Genomic DNA, 19,507 nt, shown 5'->3' with positions numbered 1-19,507 from the left:
TGCAGCTCAACCCCAAGGCCCCCCTCCCTCCCAGGACAGCGCTGTGCATGCACCCCCATCCTGGGCAGCTCTGCAGGCCGTCTTCTCCAGGGACTATTATTTTGGGAGAGTGCTGAGTTCAGCACCACCATAAGGTATAACTGGACGCGCCCTGGTGTCCTCAGCTGGCCCTTCGGAGCTGTCCTGCGGGCCAGGCAGCCCCACCCACTGGAGCAGCGGCCCTTCCTACACAAGGTCACTGCGTTCAACCATGACCCCCACCCCACAGCCCTGAGGCCATCTAGACAGGCAGCAGAGGAGCTGCGGGCAAGAGAAGCAGAGCTGTGCCGGGGGCACTGCCCAGCCTCACTCCTGCCCCCAGAAAACCCAGCAAAGGTAGGCTCTCAGGAGCACCCCCAGGACCCAAACCGTGGGGCCACCAGCCTCCCAGGGGTTTGCCTTAAAGCCAGAGGGGCAGGCTGGCCCTCAGCCAGCTGACTGCACGAGGGGAAACTCAGGGTAGGAGGTGTGCCCAGGACGAGGTGGGCCGTGCGAGAGGCTTAGATGAGCCCTCCTGCTCTGCCGTCTGCTCCCTGCCCCGGGCAGCAGCGGGAACGAGCCACAGCACAGCCCTGCATAGACGGAGGAGGGGCCGAGGCCACGGCTGTAAACTGAATCCAGCTGGGAGGAGGCCCAGGGCTGCCCAAGGGACTTGTGTCCGGGTGGCGGATTAGCTGCCGGAGCCCAGGCTGTGCCCGCCCTTCTCCCTGCCGAGCAGAGGGCTCTCTCCCCACCAGGTGGGCCCCCTGGGGCAGGGGCTGGGGGTGGGAAGGGCACCCCCCTGCAGAGGGCCCAGCAGCTCTGAAGATTCCTTCCTTTCCAGGTGCCCATGGGCTGGACCATGAGACTGGCCACAGCAGCCCTGCTCCTGGGCCTCGCGGCGGTGGTCACTGGAGAGGAGGAGGACAATGACTTGTGTGTGTACGAGGCCCTGCCTGACAACGACGCTGTCCTTTGCAAGTAAGGCTGGGTGCAAAGGGAGGGGGGTCTCCGGGAGTCAGGGACCACTGGCTCCCACGACAGAGTCTGTGGACAGGAGACTCGGACTGAGATCGAGGAGAGGACTGTGAGATAGGCCTCTGCCATCAGTCAGAGGGTGGTCCTCTCAACACCAGGGGGGTACCCAGATCTGGCCGCCTCCCCTGGGGCCTCCAAACCTGAGGGGCTGGCCTCACCCTCCCTGCTGGGACCCCAAGAGAGACCATCCCTCCCCTACAGCCTGGAACGCTCCCTTCCCCCCAACAAAGTGGCACTTTCAAGAAAAGTGGTATTTGACAGAGGCTGTGTAACCAGACTCTCCCTGTGTGAGAGGTGGTTGGTTGTTTTTCTCAAACAAAGCCCCAGAAGTGTCAGGACAGGCCAGAGTGGGGCCACTGGACATTGTTCAGAGAAAAGGCTGGGCGTCAGAGGCTGGCTCTGTCCCTTCCAAGGGCACAAGCTTCTCCCCCTCTGTGTCGGAGTCCAGCTCGCTCCTCACCCACTGTGGGTCAGAACCGGTCTTCATCACCCTGGACTCATGGGCCATCCCAGGGGCTGCCCAGGCCACATTGCCCCCAACACCCTCTGCCAACCTGGTGGCCGAGGACGCTGGCGTCACACTGAGGCCGTCGGAAGTAAGAGCGGGAGCTCTCCATCTCCTTGAGTACATTCGAATTCTTACAAACATTAACGTTACTTTTAGAGAGATAAATATGTTTTTCCCTTAAAATGTTAGGCAGCTGAATTCCGCCACCTCCCCCTCCCTGAAAATGGCGCAGATTTTGTTCCTATCAGTTGTAAATCTGGTGGAACAGTGCTGGGTGAAATTTTGTGTGATGGAGGGCGGGCAGGGCTGCTGCTCCTATGTGCGCAAGGTGCCCTATGGAGCAGGACCTTCCCAGGGGGCAGGCAGGCCTTTCCTTTTGGTGGACCGGTCAAGCCCCCCAAGCTGGGGAGGACAGCGGGGCCAAGGCCATGATCACAGCCCCGTGCAGAGAACCTCTGTGCTTCCCGTGTTCGCTGTGGGACACGTGGATGCCACGTGTACGGTCACCATGTGTGAGGGGAACCCGCCGGCACCCCGGCTGCCCTGGGCTCAGTCCTGCAGACACCCACAGGCTGGTCTCCTGGTGGCCTGGGGACCATAGCATATGTCACCCAGTACGTGCCGGGAGTTCTGCCAGTGATTTAGAATCCTTGACCTACTTCATTGTTACCACGAACCCACCAAGTCTGTGTTATCATCCCATTTTGCAGATAGGAATCCACAGAGATTAAATAACCTGCCCATGGTGCTGATACACCTGACCAGTGGCAGAGCTATGATGCAAACCCCTCCCCTACCGCCCCACATCTGACTACACTCCTACCCTTTCCCCACTCACCTTCAACTGCTGACCCTCGTCCAGGGCCCAGAGCATCTCAAGTGAAGGGGATCTGTCTTACAGCAGTTCAAGGGGCTGCTATACCACAGGGCCACAGACTGGGTGGCTTATGAAAAACAAAAAATTATTTCTTACCATCCTAGAGGTGCTTCCCTGGTAGCTCAGATGGTAAAGAATCTGCCTGCAAAGCAGAAGACCCAGGTTTGATCCCTTGGTCGGAAAGATCCCCTGGAGAAGGGAGTGGCAACCCACTCCAGTATTCTTGCCTGGGAAATCCCATGGACAGAGGAGCCTGGCAGGCTACAGTCCATGGCGTCTCAAAGAGTCAAACACACCTGAGGGGCTAACACACAGATTCTGGAGGTTGAGAAGTCCAAGGTCAATGTGCCAGCAGATTGTTTGATGAGATCCCACTTCCTGACTCATAGATGGCTGGATTCTTGATGGGTCCTTGCAGATTGGAAGGGGTGAGAAGGCTCTCTGGTAAGCCTTTTCTGTCCTATTCATGAGAACCTCCCCTCATGACCTAAGCACCTCCCAGTGGCCCCACTTCCAAGTTTCGTTACCTTCAGGGCTAGGATTTCAACATATCAATTTTCAGTTCATTGCAAGTAGTCATTCTCAGGACTTCTTAGAAGACACTAGCAGATCCCCAGTTTGAGAACTTAATCGACTTCCAGCATTAAGCTTGCATGCTAGGACACGAGTTTTTGACTGCAGATCATCATTGCAAGAGGGAAGCTTTGACTTTATGACTGTTGAAGATTCTTTTTTTGTAAAAGATCCAGGGGATCTTCCTGATCCAGGGATTGAACCTCAGTCTCCAGCATTGCAAGCAGATTCCTTACCATCTGAGCCACCAGGGAAGTTCATTAAAAGATCATCACAGAATGAGAACATGAAAGAACGTATCAGACTCCGAAGTTGAGATCACGACCTCCTGTTCTGTGCCCCCATCCCCAAGGATCCTGCTCAGTTCAGGCTCCTAACCTTGCTGAGAGACTCCCCTAGAGAAACGCCTCCTCTCCCAGGTATTGTTAGAATCTAACAGGGAATTCTTGAAGTTAGCACTCAGTACCTTAAAGTATTAATCTATAAGGGAGGAATTTCTTGTACTGTGACAAGCAATGGAGAAATATTGTTAAGAGAAAAGTTCTAGAATAATACCTTACCTATGCTTGAGGGGCTTCCCTGGTGGCTCAGATGGTAAAGAATCGGCCTTCAAGGTGGGAGACCCAGGTTGAGAAGATCCCCTAGAGAAGGGAATGGCAACCCACTCCAGTATTCTTGCCTGGAGAATCCCATGGACAGAGGAGCCTGGCGGGCTACAGTCCATGGGGTCACAAAGAGTCGGACACGACTGAGCGACTTTCACTTCACTCTTGAGGAAGACAGACTAGGCCAATAAAACCACTGAGAGTCAGAACTCTAGGTTCAGTCACAGACATGAAAGAACCAAAGTCATCCAACCCCCACCCAGTGGGTGAGTCCACTCAGGCCATCTCTCCTTGCTGCCTTGGCCCCAGTGATCCCAGCAGACTCTCAGGGACACGACCTGCTTCCCAAAGCCCTCTCTTCTGTACTAAAAACCTCCCACATCATGGAGGGCAACCTTGTGTCAAGGCTTGTGACTGGTCACAGTCACCCTTGTGACTGCCCTTCCTCAACTTCACCCCCATTCTTCCCGGTTTTGCCCCAGGCGCTGCATCGAACAAGCCTAGTCTCTGTGTCCCTGGAGGGTCCTTCCGATGTTTGGAGACAGACGTCATGGCCATCCCCCAGACCCCCACCTTCACCTGCAGTTTTTTCCTCTGAGCCTCCACCTCTCATCCTTCAATTCTTCCTTGGGTGTCTTGTTCTGGGCCCTTGCTTTAAGGGAGACTTGGTGGGAGATAGACCCACCTGTCCACACTGAGAACCACACAGCAGGGAGTGGGGTGTCCCCCGAGTCCCCAAGCGCCTCTATGAATGCAGCCTTTCCTCCATGGACCTTTTTGTCTCCCTTGCTTTTGGGGCAGCTGGGATTCTGAGCCTTTTTCATCCCCAGAGAGCTGTTTTTCTCTGATCTGATTCTTACGATGCTAAGTGACTTCCGTGAACGTTCAGTCAAGGAAGTGCAGACAAGCCTATGCACTCCTTCTCTGTTGCTTACAGCCGAGTTCCCCAAACCTCACAGTGGCACACATTTATCACCGCGGTTTCTCTGGGCATGGCCCAGCTGGGCACCTCTGCCCAGGTTCTCAGGAGGCTGTGGTCCAGCTCTCGGCCCATGGTGATAGCCTCATCTGAAGAATGAGACTTGGAGGCAACATGCGGGCGTCAGACCCTGGGCTGACAGTGCCCTGTGCATATGATGGGGACCTGGCTGGATGGACCTAAGTCCTGGTCCCCTGGCATTCTCTGGGGCTTTGCTTGCATGCTCAGTCGTGTCTGACTCTTTGTGATCCCATGGACTGCAGCACGCCAGCCAACCCTGTCCATGGGATTTTCCAGGCATGAATACTAAAGTGGATGCTGTTTACTGCTCCTGGGGATTGTTCTGACCCAAGGATGGAACCTCTGTCTCCTGTGTCTCATGCATGCAGGCATATTCTTTATTGCTTGAGTCATCTGGGAAGCCCCCTCAGGGGCTTTAGGCCTGATCTCAGAGAGGCAGCAGAGAGCAGTGGCTAGAAGCGAGATCTTAGTTCCCTGCCCAGGAATTGAACCTGGGTAGCCTGGATAAAAACCAGGAATCCTAGCTGCTAGTCCACCACTGGCTAAAAGCGGAAGCAAAATTCCCCTGGCCCTTGCCCCCCTCCACTGAAAAATGCATTTCTCAAGGAGGCAAAAACTGTAAAACCGAGTATGAAGTTTATTATTAGAGACACAGCACAACAACTGGGAGAGAGCACAGATAAACAGCGTGTTTAGTTAAGACAGAAGCAAGGCAGAAACGCACCCGGAGAGAAAGGGTGTGGGCGTCTCCCCTAGTGAGGAATGCAGTAAAGAGGCGGTTAAGTCATTTATATAGGGCAGTTCTTCTGGGTCTTTGTTTATCTTTGGCCAATTACCTGATTTCTTTTTCTACAATTGACCTGCCCTAGGACCCTCCCCAGTATCCATGCACAACTGTTCTCCGAGATGGATTCCAGCCCAGAGGCCTATGGGGGAGCCTCAGCATCACCTGCTATGGGGTGTTTCCGCCTTCTTTTTGACCCTCAGGGAGGCTTCCTGTCCATGTGCAGCATCTCGCTTGTCCCATGGAGGGTACATCTGTGACCTCTTGATCTTTCACTCAAACAGGGTTTAACCCTTCTCTGTCCTGCCGTAGCTGTCATCTTAAAGTATCCACAAGAGACAAAGCCTGGCTATTTGCCCTGTTTCTGTTATTATTTCTGTTTCAAAGTACAAACAGGAGGTTGATTGTAAATACCTAACCTGGAGCCTCCTTACGTCCTGTCTCAGGAAATGCAAACAAGAGGCTAGTTGTTAAGTGTCCCACCTGAAGCCCATCAATCTCCTACCTCAGGCCCACTCACAAACATCAGTTTGATGATTTTGCTTAACTATAAGATCAAACCAATCAATCCTAAAGAGAATCAACCCTGAATATTCATTGGAAGGACTGATCCTGAAGCTGAAGCTCCAATACTTTGGCCACCTGATGGGAAGAGCTGACTCACTGGAAAAGACCCTGATGCTTGGAAAGACTGAAGGCAAAAGGAGAAGTGGGCGGCAGAGGATGAGATGGTTAGATAGCATCACTGACTCAATGGATATGAAATTGAGCAAATTCCAGGAGATAGTGAAGAACCGGGAAGCCTGGCGCACTGCAGTCCATGGAGTCACAAGGAGTTGGACACAACTTAGCAACCGGACAACAAGAACACTTAAACATTTGCAGCAATTCTACTGGGACAGAAAAAGGAGACACTTTTGTTCCCTCTGGTCCTGAGTTTCCTTCCTCCCCACCTTTGCCCCCCACCCCCGCCCAGTTCTGGGCTGTGGGCTGAATCTCCATCTTTCTGCCAGAAGAGGGTCCCCTCTCTCAGCCTTAGATCTTGATAGCTGCTGTGGCAGGGGGTCATGGCAGAAACAAACCAAAAAGTCCTTAAAATGCTGCCGTGAGGAGAGATGAAAACCCATACTCTAAAACTTCTTCAAAAGTTATTAAAACTATACCACCTGAGGGCTTCCCAGATGGTCCAGTGGTTAAGAATCCACTTGCCAATGCAGGGGACACGGGTTCTATCCTTGGGAACATCCCACGTACTGCGGAGCAACTAAGCCCATGAGCTGCAACTACTGAGCCTGTGCTCAAGAGCCCAGGAGCTGCAACCACTGAAGCGCACGCGCCTTAGAGCCCATGCTCCACGGCAAGAGCAGTCGCTGCAGTAAGAACCAGGAGGAGCCCCTGTCACTGCAGCTAGAGAAAACCCACACGAAGCAACGGAAGACAGAGCCCAGCCAAAAATAAAGTGAATAAATAATAACACTGATAAAGAAAGCGCAAGGAATGGCATATCGAGAGCCTAGGGTAGGGACAAAGGGTCACCCAAAGAAGTGAGTTATCCAACTACTTCTGGGATTTGCAGGCATGGACAGGGTCTTGATTGTTTAAAGGACAGAGAAGTTTGTCCCCATGAAGAAACCTGCGATAACTTGCTAAACCTTTCTTTGTGTAATAAGAACATTCCCGAAAAGCAACATAAAAATATCTTTCTTATATACCCAGCCCTACTTTAAAGACACTGACTAGGTTTGCCTACAGATTTTTTATTTTTTTTTGAAAAGTAAACACTGACAGTAATGAATACTTTCCGACCACGGATAACCTGCCAGGCCCCGTTGTAAAAATCGATCACTACTTTACCCCTCTCACCAACCTGACAAATAGGTATTATTAGTATTCCCATTGTACAGGTGGAGAAACTGAGTCACAAGAAGTCAAGTAACTCAAGCTCCACAGGTCAGACTGAAGCCTTATGCACCCCCAGCTCCCTGAAAACCCCAACACAAGACAACCACCTCCCTCTCTCCACAGGGGCCTTAAGGTTTTCTACCCAGAGTTGGGTAACATCGGCTGCATGATCGTTCCTGAATGCAACAATTACAGACAGAAGATCACTACCTGGCCCGAACCAATCGTGAAGTTCCCTCAGGCCCTGGAGGTGAGTGAGCCGGCCTGGCTGGAGTGGGAGGGTCCCTTTGAGATCCGGGTGCCCTGAGTCTGCTTCTCTGAGTGACAGGAAACCGCGTGCAGAGCCAGCTGAGTCGGGTTTGGCGGTACCAGATGACTTGTTGCCATGAGCGTGTGCCTCCTTTAGAGTAGCCCACCGCCTTGGAGGAGGTTGGGGTGGGTAGCAGGGGCTGCCCGCTGTGAGCTTTGGCGTGGTTCAGAGGGTGCTCCACCCGGGACTGGCCAGGGGATGCAGAGTGTGGCTTAGGAATCATCGGCAGGGACAATGAGAAGGGAGGGATCTATGGGGAGCTCTTTCTCAAGGTGCAGAGTGGCAGGGTTTTCGGAGTAATCTAGATGATTTATAAGGAGCAGTGCTTCTCAGGTGGGCTGAACAAGTGGAGGTCAGTGCCCTTGACTCTTGGGCATCACAGTATGAGACCCATTCAGAAGCTGGCCCCGACTTGCCCAAAATAAAAAAGAGAAACATTCTAGGAACTGGATAGAGCTATTCCTTTTTCTGGAAAATGATCGGTACCATCTTGTTCTGGAAGCTTCTGTTGGTCTGGGGATGTGGTGAGCCCGGGGAAGGGCGATGGGAGGGGAAACAGACCTGCAGTTGTCAGGGAAGCTGCTCCACGGCCTTTGTTGCCGTTTCTTTCTTCTTTGACTCCAGGCTGAGCTCCCAGGGTGTCAGGAGGCGGAGGGTAATCCTTGCTTTGTCTGCGGGTTGTAGTAGAAGGTGCCAATGTCAACCTAGGCACGAGGACTGTGATGTGTTCAGGACTCGAATGGGTGGAGACAGAAGGGTCACGGTCAGGATGTGACCACGGGCCAGCCTTCTGACCCCCCTGAGCATCGTGGCCGGGAGGGAGCACAGAGGGCTCCCTGCCTCCGACGGCCCCACCTGGGGGCTGCCAGCACAGAGCTAACAAGAAGACAGGTTCTCGAGCGGGGGCTGCGAAAACTACTTGGAGACAGAGAGGGAGATTTTTCTTTTCTTTCTTTAGCCATGGCTTGTGGCTTGCGGGATCTTAGTTCTCCGATTTGGGGATTGAGCCCAGGGCCCTGGCAGTGAGACCGCAGAGTCCTGACCGCGGGACCGCCAGAGAATTCCTGAGAGTTTTTTCTTTCTTTAACTGACTTTCAGGGAACAGACACATGGTGATCTGCCTCATAATTTATGAGGCTGAGAACATGAAGCTTTGACAGGCTGTTGTGTCTGCAGTGTTGACAAACATCCTTTCCTCTGGGAAGCTAAGGAAGCTAGTCATGAGAGACTTCCTGGGTGTCCCCTTCCTCGGCCCTCCCAAGCCTGCCACACAGGCACACGCGTATGCATGTACACACACACATGCTCACGTCAGCCCTCCCCGCCAGAAACCCTCCGCCTGGGTCATAACATAGATCGATTGTGGGAGAAGGGGAGGAAACATAAGCCTCTGTGACTGTAACAGGGCGGGAGCCGGTTCCTCCAAGGAAAGGTTAAATGACTCCTCCATGAGACAGGACTCCCGGCTTCACCCTTAATTCACTTGTCCTTAAGAAGTGAAGAGTCTGGACCAAATGCTTTCAGAGCCCAGTGACTGTCCCAAGAGGCGGTCTAAGCCAAGAGCGCCAATCCCAGTGATACTGCTGCATTCCATGTGATGTTGCTGTATATGTCCACTAGATGGCAGTGTAGACTTTCCTGAGTCCCTGGTGCCCTTGGCAGCAGGAAGTTTGAAACCAGTTTGGGAAGCCTTTGCTTCCAGCTAGACCCGATTTGGTCTAGTTGGTACTGATGGTCCTTGGTCATGAACACAAAATGCAAAGAAAATATCACCCCCTCCAGATCCTGAAATCTCCCATCCTGCCTCAGCCCAGAGTGGGGCAGGGGTGAAAACCTGGAGATTTACGAAGGATGCAGAGCTGTGGATAAGAAATCCAAAGAAAGCAGAGATTTCACAAAGGATAGTCTGGCCAAAGTGGTGGAAAGTAAGAAAGGAAAAGTAGAATTCTACTGCTATAGAACTAAAGTTCACAGAAATCTGTCCTTTGAGAGGCAGGTTCAGCTAGAGTGTCCAAAGCTACCACTCGTTGGGTGGCACCCACTTCATGCTGAGCACTGTTCATGCATCATTTCATTTAAAGTGCTCATCAAGTTAAGTATTTATTTAGTCGAGAGTCAGCGGCAAGAGACGAAAGTCCACTCAAACTGGCTTGTGACAAGAAAAAAGAAGGAAGGCATTACTGGTTCACAAACTGAAAACTCAAGGGATAACTTCAGGCGTGGCTGGACCCAGGTGCTCCATCGACATCACCGGGAAGCTATCTGTCCCTTTTCTCTACTTGTTTTTTCTCTGCTGGTTTTGTGTGTAAACAGACTCTTTCCTGTAATGACAAAGATGACTCTATCGGCTTCAGAGGTATGTTTCACTAGTTTATTAACCCACTGGATATATGTTGACCCCATCCGACCATTAGAAGTCCCCATGTTTGTTCTGCTCGGATCTCCTGTTCATCCCTGACCCAAACAGTGATGCTGAGCACCCCATTTCCTCTACAAGGGCTGAGAGCAGAAGGGGGGATGGTACCCCCAAAGGAGCATCAGGGGGCAGGTTTCCAGAAGGGAGACAGGATATTGAGCAGGAGACACGAGAGAAGGTGCAGAGTCCCTTAGAAGTGGGGGCAGGGAAGCCCGAGTCCTTAGCGACAGAGAAGAGGACGAAGGCATTTCCTCTGGGCCCACGGTCTGATGGAAAAGAGCAAGAGGTTGGTTGCCTTTCAAAGGTGATTAAAGCAGCTTACAGGGGACACACCCAGGAAGCCCACCCACGAAGCAAGCCGTGAAGCCCTGGAAGGAGCAGTGCAGTGGACGGGGGACTAGGCTCTGTGCCCAGTAGACGTCTTCCTGCCGGCTCAGGCCCCTTCCCCAGACTTGGACCCTGTACTCCTGCACTCCCCGCCCCTACCAAAATGCTTCCTCCTCTGAGAAGCTTTCCCTGACTGCCTTCCTCTGAGTAATGCTTCCCCACCACCCCCCCACCCTCCCAATCTTTGTTGGGTCTCTTCTTTCTCTGAGCATTTTTCACATCCCCTACCCTCCAAACCCAGCGTTTACTTCCCTCTGTCTTGTACTGTGGTTGCTTATGCATATCTCCTGTAGCATCAACTGATTTATGAGCTCTTGGAGAGCAAGACCATGTGTTGTATTTCTTTGAACTACCCACAGGCCCTACCAGCATCACAGACCTCACGTTGGCTGACTGGGTGACCAGGTGGCCAGATGAATGAAGGAAGGAAGGAATGCATGAACGGTTCATGAATGAACCTCTTGGAGCATCAGCTCTGAGGTGTGGGAGCCCAGTGGTTTGTGCTTCAAGCTGCCGGGTGTCCTGGGGCCTCGGCAGAACCCCAGGCCAGCATTAGTCTCTCCTCTACCAGGATAGGTGGGTGGCTGGGGGTGGGTAGGAGGAAGCAGAAAGAGAAGAGGAAATAGGGTGGGCCCCCTAGAAGGCAGGGTAGCACGGGAAAATAGGCTGGTCCCAGTGCCAACAGCCACAGAGAGCCGAGAGAGGTGAAGAAACAAGAAACTCCCCTCCCCTGGTGCTCTGACGAACATTCAGTGGCGAACATCTTAAAACGCCTCCCCTTCTCAAGCCAATGAAGACCGAAAAGCCCCTGAGAAGCTTCTTGACTGTGGCTTATTCTTCACCTTGAATTTAAACAGCTGGAATCCTTTTGAAGGGAAGAAATTGCCGTTAAGTGGGGAGTGTGCATTGCATTAGAGGGAAGGAACACAGACTGCAGCCGTCCTTCCTGCAGGCCCTTGGCTTTCCAGTCTGTTCTCCACCCCAGCAAGCCAGTGACCCTGAGTGTCCTCCCCCAGGGCCGAGCAGGCGTGTCCTCACGTCACCCGGCGCCTACAGCATCTGTGTGGTTGCCTTTTAGGGACCACCTCCTTGCCCTCATGGGCCGAAGGCAGAGACCCAAGTCTCAGCACAAATCTTACAGAGCCCTGGGCATCTGGAGACATGTGCGTGTGGGGGAGTCAGAGGCCATTGTCGATGAAGGAGGCCTTGGCGCTCCCCAGCCCACTGCCTACCCCTCTTCTTCTTCTAACTTTTTACTATGTACAGAAATACCGCCGATGAACAAGGCTGTGATGTCTCAGGTGGACAGCAAAGGGACTCAGCGTACATACACATGTATCCACTCTCCCCACAAACTCCCCTCCCATCCGGGCTGCTACATAACATCGAGCAGAGTTCCATGTGCTTGTACAGAAGGTCCTTGTTAGTTATCCATTTTAAATATAGCCATGTGTACACGCGACCATAAGTTCATTCTCTAAGTGTGTGAGTCTTTTTCTGTTTTGTAAGTAAGTTCGTTTGTATCATTTCTTTTTAGATTCAGCATATAAGGGACATCACACCATGTTTCTCCTTGGCCTGACTCACTTCACTCAGTGTGGCCCTCTCTAGGTCCACGCAGGTTGTTGCAAATGGCATCATTTCATTCTTTCTAATGGCGAATATTCCATTGCATAAACGTCCCACACCTTCTTTATCCGCTTATCTGTCGATGGACATTTAGATTGCTCCCATGTTCTGGCTACTGTAAACAGTGCTATGATGAACACTGGGGTGCGTGTATCCTTTCAGATCCTGTTTTTCTCTGGATATATCCCCAGGAGCTCCCCAGAGCAGAAAAATGGGAGCTGCTGCCGTCCTGAAATGACTAGGACACAGGGCTGCCGACTCCCGGGAGCATCCATGATGGATTGGCAGATCCACCTGGCTCGTTTTCTAAAAGATGCTGAGAGGGAACGTGCCCATGTGCAGGGGGCAGCCAAGCCCAGTTGCTCCTGGGGCAGCGGCCGGTGCACAAGTTGTTGAACCACAGGCACCCTATTAGTGCTGCAAACTCAAAGATAAACAGGACCAGCCCTCAGCTCCCAGCCTAAGGTGGCGAGACAGACGCATGGAGGATATGCATGCATGTCCCTGCTCTCAGGGACACCGTGTCAGTGCTTCAGGAGAGGGACCTCAGGCACCTTGAGGGCCAGGGAGGGCAGCCAAGCTGAGCCGGGGCCTGGAGATGCTTCCAGGAGGTGACGCTAAGCTGAGCTCTGCGGGTGACAGACAGGGAGCCGGGACAGCTGAGTGAGGCTGAGGCTCCGGAGGGGGCAGGACCACACTCTGAGGGGGGCCACAGAGCTGCTTCATGGGCGCTGGCGTGGAATCCAGTCTTTATCTGGAAGCCAGGCTGGGGAAGTGGGAAGGTCACCATTTGATTTTCAGGCTGGTGCAGGTGATCAGATTAGCAATTCAGGAAGGTCCCTTGGGCAGGCCACCCAGGTGCCTGTGGGAGGGTGGGAGAAACACAAGGCTGGAGGCAGGGTGAGCCTGCTGAAGCAGAGGGTGATGGCGTGGACCGGGGCCGGGGTCTGAAGGTATAAAGGCGGTCAAGTTCACTGGGCTTGGTGAAGGCGGAGGAATGGGGATCACCAGGAAGGAGACAGCCAGGACAGTCGTCGGGTTTCTGCGATAGGCAGGCAGGTGGCTGAGGGTTAAGCTGGGCATGTAATTTATCTCCCAAAACAAGACGTTTTGGAGAGTGAAGGGAAGGTGCTGTTAATAACGATTGGGGGGGAAGGGCAATATTGGGCACCGTCCCTACAGCGGTGCTGTCACCAAACGAGGGACACGGGAGAAGGTTTGGATCCACAGGGACCACTGGCCGTGAGTGGCAGCAGCTTTGCATCACCAAGGCCCCTGTGTGCACCCAGTGAGCGGATCAGTCTAACACTAAGAAGAGAAGGCAAGGCTGGAGGCCTAGCTTTGGGTCCTTGGCATCTGGGGGCGCAGGGTGGAGTGTTCCAGGAAGCTGGGATTCTCAGGGGGCTGGGGAGGATATGGAATGGCCAGCAGCAGCCAGCCGGCAGAGGTCAGGTCAGACTGGTGAGGGAGAGGTTGCTGAAGGGCCAGGCTGGAGAAGAGCTGTCGGATTTGTCAAATTCCCTGGTGCTGCTCTCCAGCAAGCACGAGAGGCGTTTCAGGGCAGTGGGCCTGGGGAGAAGGTCAAGTCAGGACACGGTACAGAGTCTACTGGAGGGGGTTCACCCACGTGATGCTTCACACCTGCGATGCTTTAGGGAAGAATTAATTAATGAGGTGCAACTGCAACCCAGTGCCAGGCACATGACAGAAGTGTAATAAATAGTATAGCTTGTCATACAATAAAAGGCTGCTTTGTAGTCTGAAGGGTAAAGGGCACAGAAGAAGGGTTGGGCTCCTGGAGGCTCTGAGAGGAGCCGGTGAGGTGGTAACAGAGAAGGGGGCTGATAGGTGGAGACAGGCCTGGGAAGGCAGGTGGGCAGACCACCCAGCATCCAGGTAAGGATGCTTGCGTGGAAGAGAGCCTGCTCACGTGTCATTTTATCCTTTGTCCTTGGCTGAAGGCTGCTAAAATCACCCCCACTCTGTCCTACCCCAGCCCGCAGCCGCCCAACCATCTTTTTGGGGGGTGCCTCTGGCCACAACAGGGCCAGGTGAAAAGAACAACGTTCATGGCCATCTCTAACCTTTGCAGTTAGAGTCTGAGGTCGTAGAGAAACTTCCTCTGCAGGATTTCACATGATCCTCCTAGCAATGCTGGGAGCTAGGCCAAGTAGGGATTATCCCCACAACTGCAGGATGAGAGACACTTCCCAAGGTCAAGGTCAAGCTCGCCCAAGCTGGGGAGTGGAGGAATCGGCCCTGGATAACAGGTGTCCTGCCTCAGTTCACTGCTCTGTCACCTTCAAGACGTTGCTTCTCAAATGTACCCCGAGTCTCAGAGAAGGGTCCTGGGTGTCCACGTGGGACTCAGGGTGTCATGCACGCATCTGTTTCCTAGCAGATCCTGCCCCCCTGCGGGACATTGTCCCAGGAGCCAGTTGTTGTTCAGTCGCTCAGTCGTGTCTGACTCTTTGAGACCCCATGGACTGCAGCACACCAGGCTTCCCTGCCCTTTGCCGTTTCCTGGAGTTTGTTCAAACTCATGTGCATTGAGCCAGTGATGCCATCCAACCATCTCATCCTCTGTCGTTCCCTTCTCCTCCTGCCCTCAATCTTTCCCAGCATTGGGGTCTTATACATTCCTGCCCACGAGGGGCATCTTGTAGCTGTCAGTCATTGTTAAGAGGATGACCTCAGGAGCCCTTCCATGGCTGATGTTTTGCTCCTGGGTGCCTTCATTAGGGAGCTTCTTGGCCTTGACCTTCATTTCCAGTCCTCTTTATCCACCAACCACCTTTTCCATCGTCCTACTCTCTGCTCCAGGGTTTACAGAAGCCCTGGTCAGACCTTTCTATAAATCCGCCCATCCCCAGTCCACAGGGATGTTCCTGGGAGCACCGGCAGACAGGGTGTTTGTTCAGTGACTGAGCCTCTGATGTCGGCTGAGAGCTCCCGGTCAAGTGCTGGGGAAACAGGCTCCAGATGTTTTTCAGATCAAATAATGTTCCTTTGAAAACACTGTGTGGGCTGCTTCACTGAGGGGGCAGATGGGGCCTGAAAGGCCAGTTCTGTGGGTTTGCATCCGGGTTTAAAGAATAAAGGTCACTCAGCCAGTGCTTGTTGGGGTCCAGGGTGGGGTGGGGGTGGGGGGTCGCCGCAGGCTTGGGATCTGTCCTCGGTGGTCTGCTGGGAGTGTGGGCAGAAGTCTCTTGGATTTTAAAATCGCTGCACAGCCTTTATTGGAGCCGTTTAGAGGGACAAACACATGAACTTTGAACGCCCTGCAGTGACTTTGTAGGCTCTTGCTGGAGAGGGGGAGGTGGCTTTACAGAGTTCGGAGAAAGACTGTGAGGAATTTTAAATGAGGCATAATGTCCTTTATTGTTCGTTAACACTTGCGGGCTGAGGGGTAAGTGGGGAGAGGAGGAGGTGGGGAGGGCATCTGCTAGGAAGGGGCCCCCACTGCAGTCTGAGCCCTCGCCAGGCCACGGGTCTGAGAAGAATGGGAGCTGGGGTGGCTGCTGGGGGTTGGGGCCTGGCAATGTCAAGTGACTTACAGCAAAGAGACAGGGTGAGGGGACAGGGAGCGTGCAGAAATGTGAAGAAATCAGGGACGGTTTGCTCCCCACCTGCAGGTCTGCCCCGACAATCCAAGGCAGAGTCAGGAGAATCCATGGGACATGCTAATTCCCAGGTCTGAGTTCTGCCCGTGACATTGGGCATGCGGAGACTCTAGACGCCCCCGTAGGGGCGGACAAGGCCCAGAGGCCCAGGAGGGAGCAGGGCCTGCCCGGCTGGTAGGCGTGGCTCTCCAGGCCCCGCGGGTTGGAAGGCGGAGCTGGCCTCTTCGCTCTCCCGAGGCTGCAATTCCAAGAGCTGACACCAGAGGGAGATAGACGACCGTTATCCCGCCCCATCGAGGTGAGCGGGCTGGGTGACCAGGGTCTCAGGGACAAGGAGGCAACGGCCAGCGCCTTGGGATGGTTGAGACTTAACCTGGGAATGGAGAACCTGAGGGTCCCTGATTTGGGTCTAGTGTGCAAGCCTCCACACTCCTTGCTCACCTCTCCTGGGCCAGCTGGCTGTGGGTATGCCCTTCTATTCAAATACAAATAGCCTGGAGTGGAATTCCTGACACTTGGCACCACTAACTTGAAATGCCCTAGGGGCCAGGCTGGTAGAATGGTGGGTGAAATAACTGGTTGGAAGGCGAGGAAAAGGGCAAAGGCAGGCCCTCACATCCCAACTGGTAGTAAAAAGTTATTTTAAATTGTGCTGGTTCATCGCCTGCAGACTTGACCTGCAGAGTCAGAATGGTCTGGCGGGACTGAGAGCTGCCGGCTGTGAGAGCTGATTTTTCCATTCACAGAGCGCTTGAAGCCCCAGGGTCGGTCTGAGAAGCTTGTAGGTCCCTGGCCTTGCACAGACCTCATCTCACACCCTAATCTGTTGCTCGTAACACCATGACTTTGGGCAAGTTGCTTCTCGCTGAGATTCCTTTCCCTCACCTTAAAATGGGTATAAGATCCACTTCTGGTAAGATGAGGGACCAGTTGGTCCATGCCAGTCTCTTCCTGGTCCATCAGTAGCGTTTGGTCCACTTGGTCACCTCTTCCTCGTAGATGCATGTTTTTCACCTGGCTTCAGGCACCCACACACTCCTACCTGTTTCTAGTTCTTCACTTCTTGATCCTCTCTGCCGGGTGCTCCTCCTCCCACCAGCCTCTCCTCGCGGGAGACCCCAGGCCTCAGTGTCCAGTCTTCTTGTCATCTTTATCTGCAGTTCATCACTCGCTGGTCTCACCCAGTGTCATCTCTGTAAATGCCATCTGCATGCTCTCCTCCTCACACGGCCAGGGGGCATCTGACAGACCCTCACAGGCAACATATCCAATGCCAGCGCTCTGTCCCCACCCTCCCCAAACACGCACCGTCTGCCATCATCCCCGTCTCGGCACAGAGCTGCCCCAGCCCCAAGTTGTGCCAGCTGGACAGCCTGGCATCCTCAGTAACTGCCCCTTCTCTCCCACCACACATCCATCCCACCAGGAAACGCTTTTGGCTCTGCTTGCAGAATCTGTCCAGTCGCTGACCACTCCTCTCTCCTGCGCTGTTAACACCCTGGCCAGGGCCACACCCTCTCTGCCCGAATTATTCCAACAGCCTCCCCCCTGAACAGCTACCCTGAACATCCAGTCTGTCCTCAACAGAGCAGCCAGAGCGAGCTTTTACATCTCCTGATCAGATCAGCTCATTCCTCTGCTCAGAATCCTCCCATTTCTCCTCAGGTCACCAGAAAGTAAGAGCGAAAGCACTCACAATGGCTTACAGGACCCCATGTGACCTGGCCCACTGTCTCCCCTCTGAACTCAATCCTGCTATCTTCACCTTGCTCGCTGGCTCCAGGCCTCCCAGCATCTCGTCTGCTTCTGGACCACAGCAGTCAGGCTCCAGGGCCTCCGCACAGTGGTTTCCTCTGCCCGTGTCTCTTCTCCCCCTCACATCCTCACATCCTCACCCACTTCGGACGCTGCTTAAATGCCATCACCCCCAGGATGCCTTCCCAGCCCCCAGCCTGGCACTCTGAGCCCCTTCTCTACTTCTTCCTGTCATTTTATCACCTTCTAACCTGCACATCATCCTTCAGTTATTGTGTTTGTGTTTTGGTTGCCTGTCCCCACCCCGACCCCACGGCTAGAATATAAGCTCCCTAAGGGCCAGAATCTTGGGTTTATTCGCTGATGCGTCCCAAGCGCTAGTAGCATCTGCTGCATTGCTGCTGTTGTTCACTTGCCAAGTCGTGTCCAACTCTTTGCAACCCCACGGACTCCAGCGGGCCAGGCCTCCCTGTCTTTCACTATCTCCCGGAGTTTACTCAAGTTTATGTCCATTGAATCAATGATGCTGTCCAGCCATCTTATCATCTGCTTCCTTCTTCTCCTTCTCTGCTACATAGTAGACACAATAAATATTTACTGAATGAAGATTATTGAATGATGGTTGTGAGAGATCATATATATAAAGCCTATCAGTGCCGACACAGGAAGCTTTCCAAAAATGTTGATGGTGGTGGTGGTGGTGATGGTGGTTATAATCATCATGATGATGGTGATGGTGATTATGATAATCTTCTCCAACACTGAGGTGCCTAGTGAATCCTGCAACACGACCGTGGAGGCAATATCTAGAAGATATGGATAAAAGGCAGAGGATTGTAGGGGAGGTTTAGGGGTTAAGAAGAGATAGCAGAAGAGAGCTAGAGATGGAAGGGAAATGTTTTATACCTCATTGGAAAGGAATGGAGCTCCATGACTGGACATGGTGCTATGCAGAGAATAGACACTAGGAAACCTTGGAAGGGTTTCCCAGGTGGCTCTGGTGGTAAAGAATCCACCTGCAATGTAGAAGGCACAGAAGACGCGGATTCAATCCCTGGGTCGGGAAGATCCTCTGGAGGAGGGCGTGGTAACCCACTGCAGTATTCCTGCCTGGAGAATCCCATGGGCAGAGGACCCTGGTGGCAGACTACAGTCCATTGGGTCACAAAGACTCAGACGTCACTGAAGCGCCTGAGCACACACACAGACCTAGGGAATGGATGAGTAAATCCTTTGCCTTGTCAGCACGTGCAGAGATCACTTTACAAACTGGGCAAGCAGCCTTGGCAAAAACTTTGGCGGGGGGAAGGCTAAGCTGAAATAAGGACAATGGAAGGAAGGCAGTAGTCTCCTGAGACTGGACAGAGATGGGCAGTCTGCCACAGCATCTTCTCGGATGGCATCCCTCTGCTCAGGATCACAGCTTCCCACCAGGTATTCACTGACTCCTGGGGCCCTATGGGTGACTGGCTGGAAGAGAAGAGCCATATCTCTGGGAAGCTGACGTTTCAGGTGCCCTCTCCCCCTTAAAACCCCACACCCCCGCCCCGTACCTCTTCTTCATGCAAACCTGGTATTTGGTGAAATGCAAGACCCTGATGCTGGGAGAGACTGAAGGCAGGAGGAGAAGTGGGTGACAGAAGATGAGATGGTTGGATGGCATCACTGACTCAACGGACATGAGTTTGAGCAAACTCCAGGAGATGGTGAAGGACAGGGAAGCCTGGCGTGCTGCAGTCCATGGGTTTGCAATGTGTCAGACACGACTGAGCGACTGAACAACAATAATGCCAGTGAGACTGCCTTTGGTTCTTTCTGCAAGTAGAGTGATGGTTAATTCCAGGTTTGGAGTCGAATCCCTGGATTGCTAACGTGCTCAGACTGAAGCTGCTCGCCAGCTCTCAGGCATCTGGCGCTCCCCATCCTCCACCTCCCCATCTCAGATGGGAAACAAAGCCACGTGAGGTGTGTACCTTTTCCAGCGTGTAATTGTGGAACAGCTATTTCCTCCTCCCCGCTCATTTCTCCCATTCACTAGCGAAAAACCAGGGCTCCGTGGAAAGGTGCTTGCAAGGCTGAGAC

General features: G+C 53.3%; 1 protein-coding gene across 3 annotated transcripts in view; it reads left to right on the top strand.

The window, feature by feature from the left end:
* The first annotated feature begins 224 nt into the window (after nucleotides 1–224).
* PEBP4 (phosphatidylethanolamine binding protein 4) overlaps nucleotides 225–19,507 on the top strand; it is a 219,537-nt gene continuing 200,254 nt past the window's right edge. The window contains exons 1-3 of one of the 3 annotated variants that reach the window (XM_043453152.1): nucleotides 225–375; nucleotides 863–999; nucleotides 7,429–7,555. In XM_043453152.1, coding sequence (XP_043309087.1) covers nucleotides 869–999; nucleotides 7,429–7,555 — 258 coding nt within the window. In that variant the 5' untranslated portion in view covers nucleotides 225–375; nucleotides 863–868. Of the gene's footprint in view, nucleotides 376–478; nucleotides 499–545; nucleotides 777–862; nucleotides 1,000–7,428; nucleotides 7,556–19,507 lie in introns of those variants that run through there. The other 2 variants (XM_043453153.1, XM_043453151.1) reach the window with 2 other exon arrangements.

The sequence above is a fragment of the Cervus canadensis genome, chromosome 30 (genome assembly GCF_019320065.1).
Source record: "Cervus canadensis isolate Bull #8, Minnesota chromosome 30, ASM1932006v1, whole genome shotgun sequence".
Lineage (NCBI taxonomy): Eukaryota > Metazoa > Chordata > Mammalia > Artiodactyla > Cervidae > Cervus > Cervus canadensis.
This window is presented reverse-complemented; position numbering and strand designations above follow the sequence as displayed.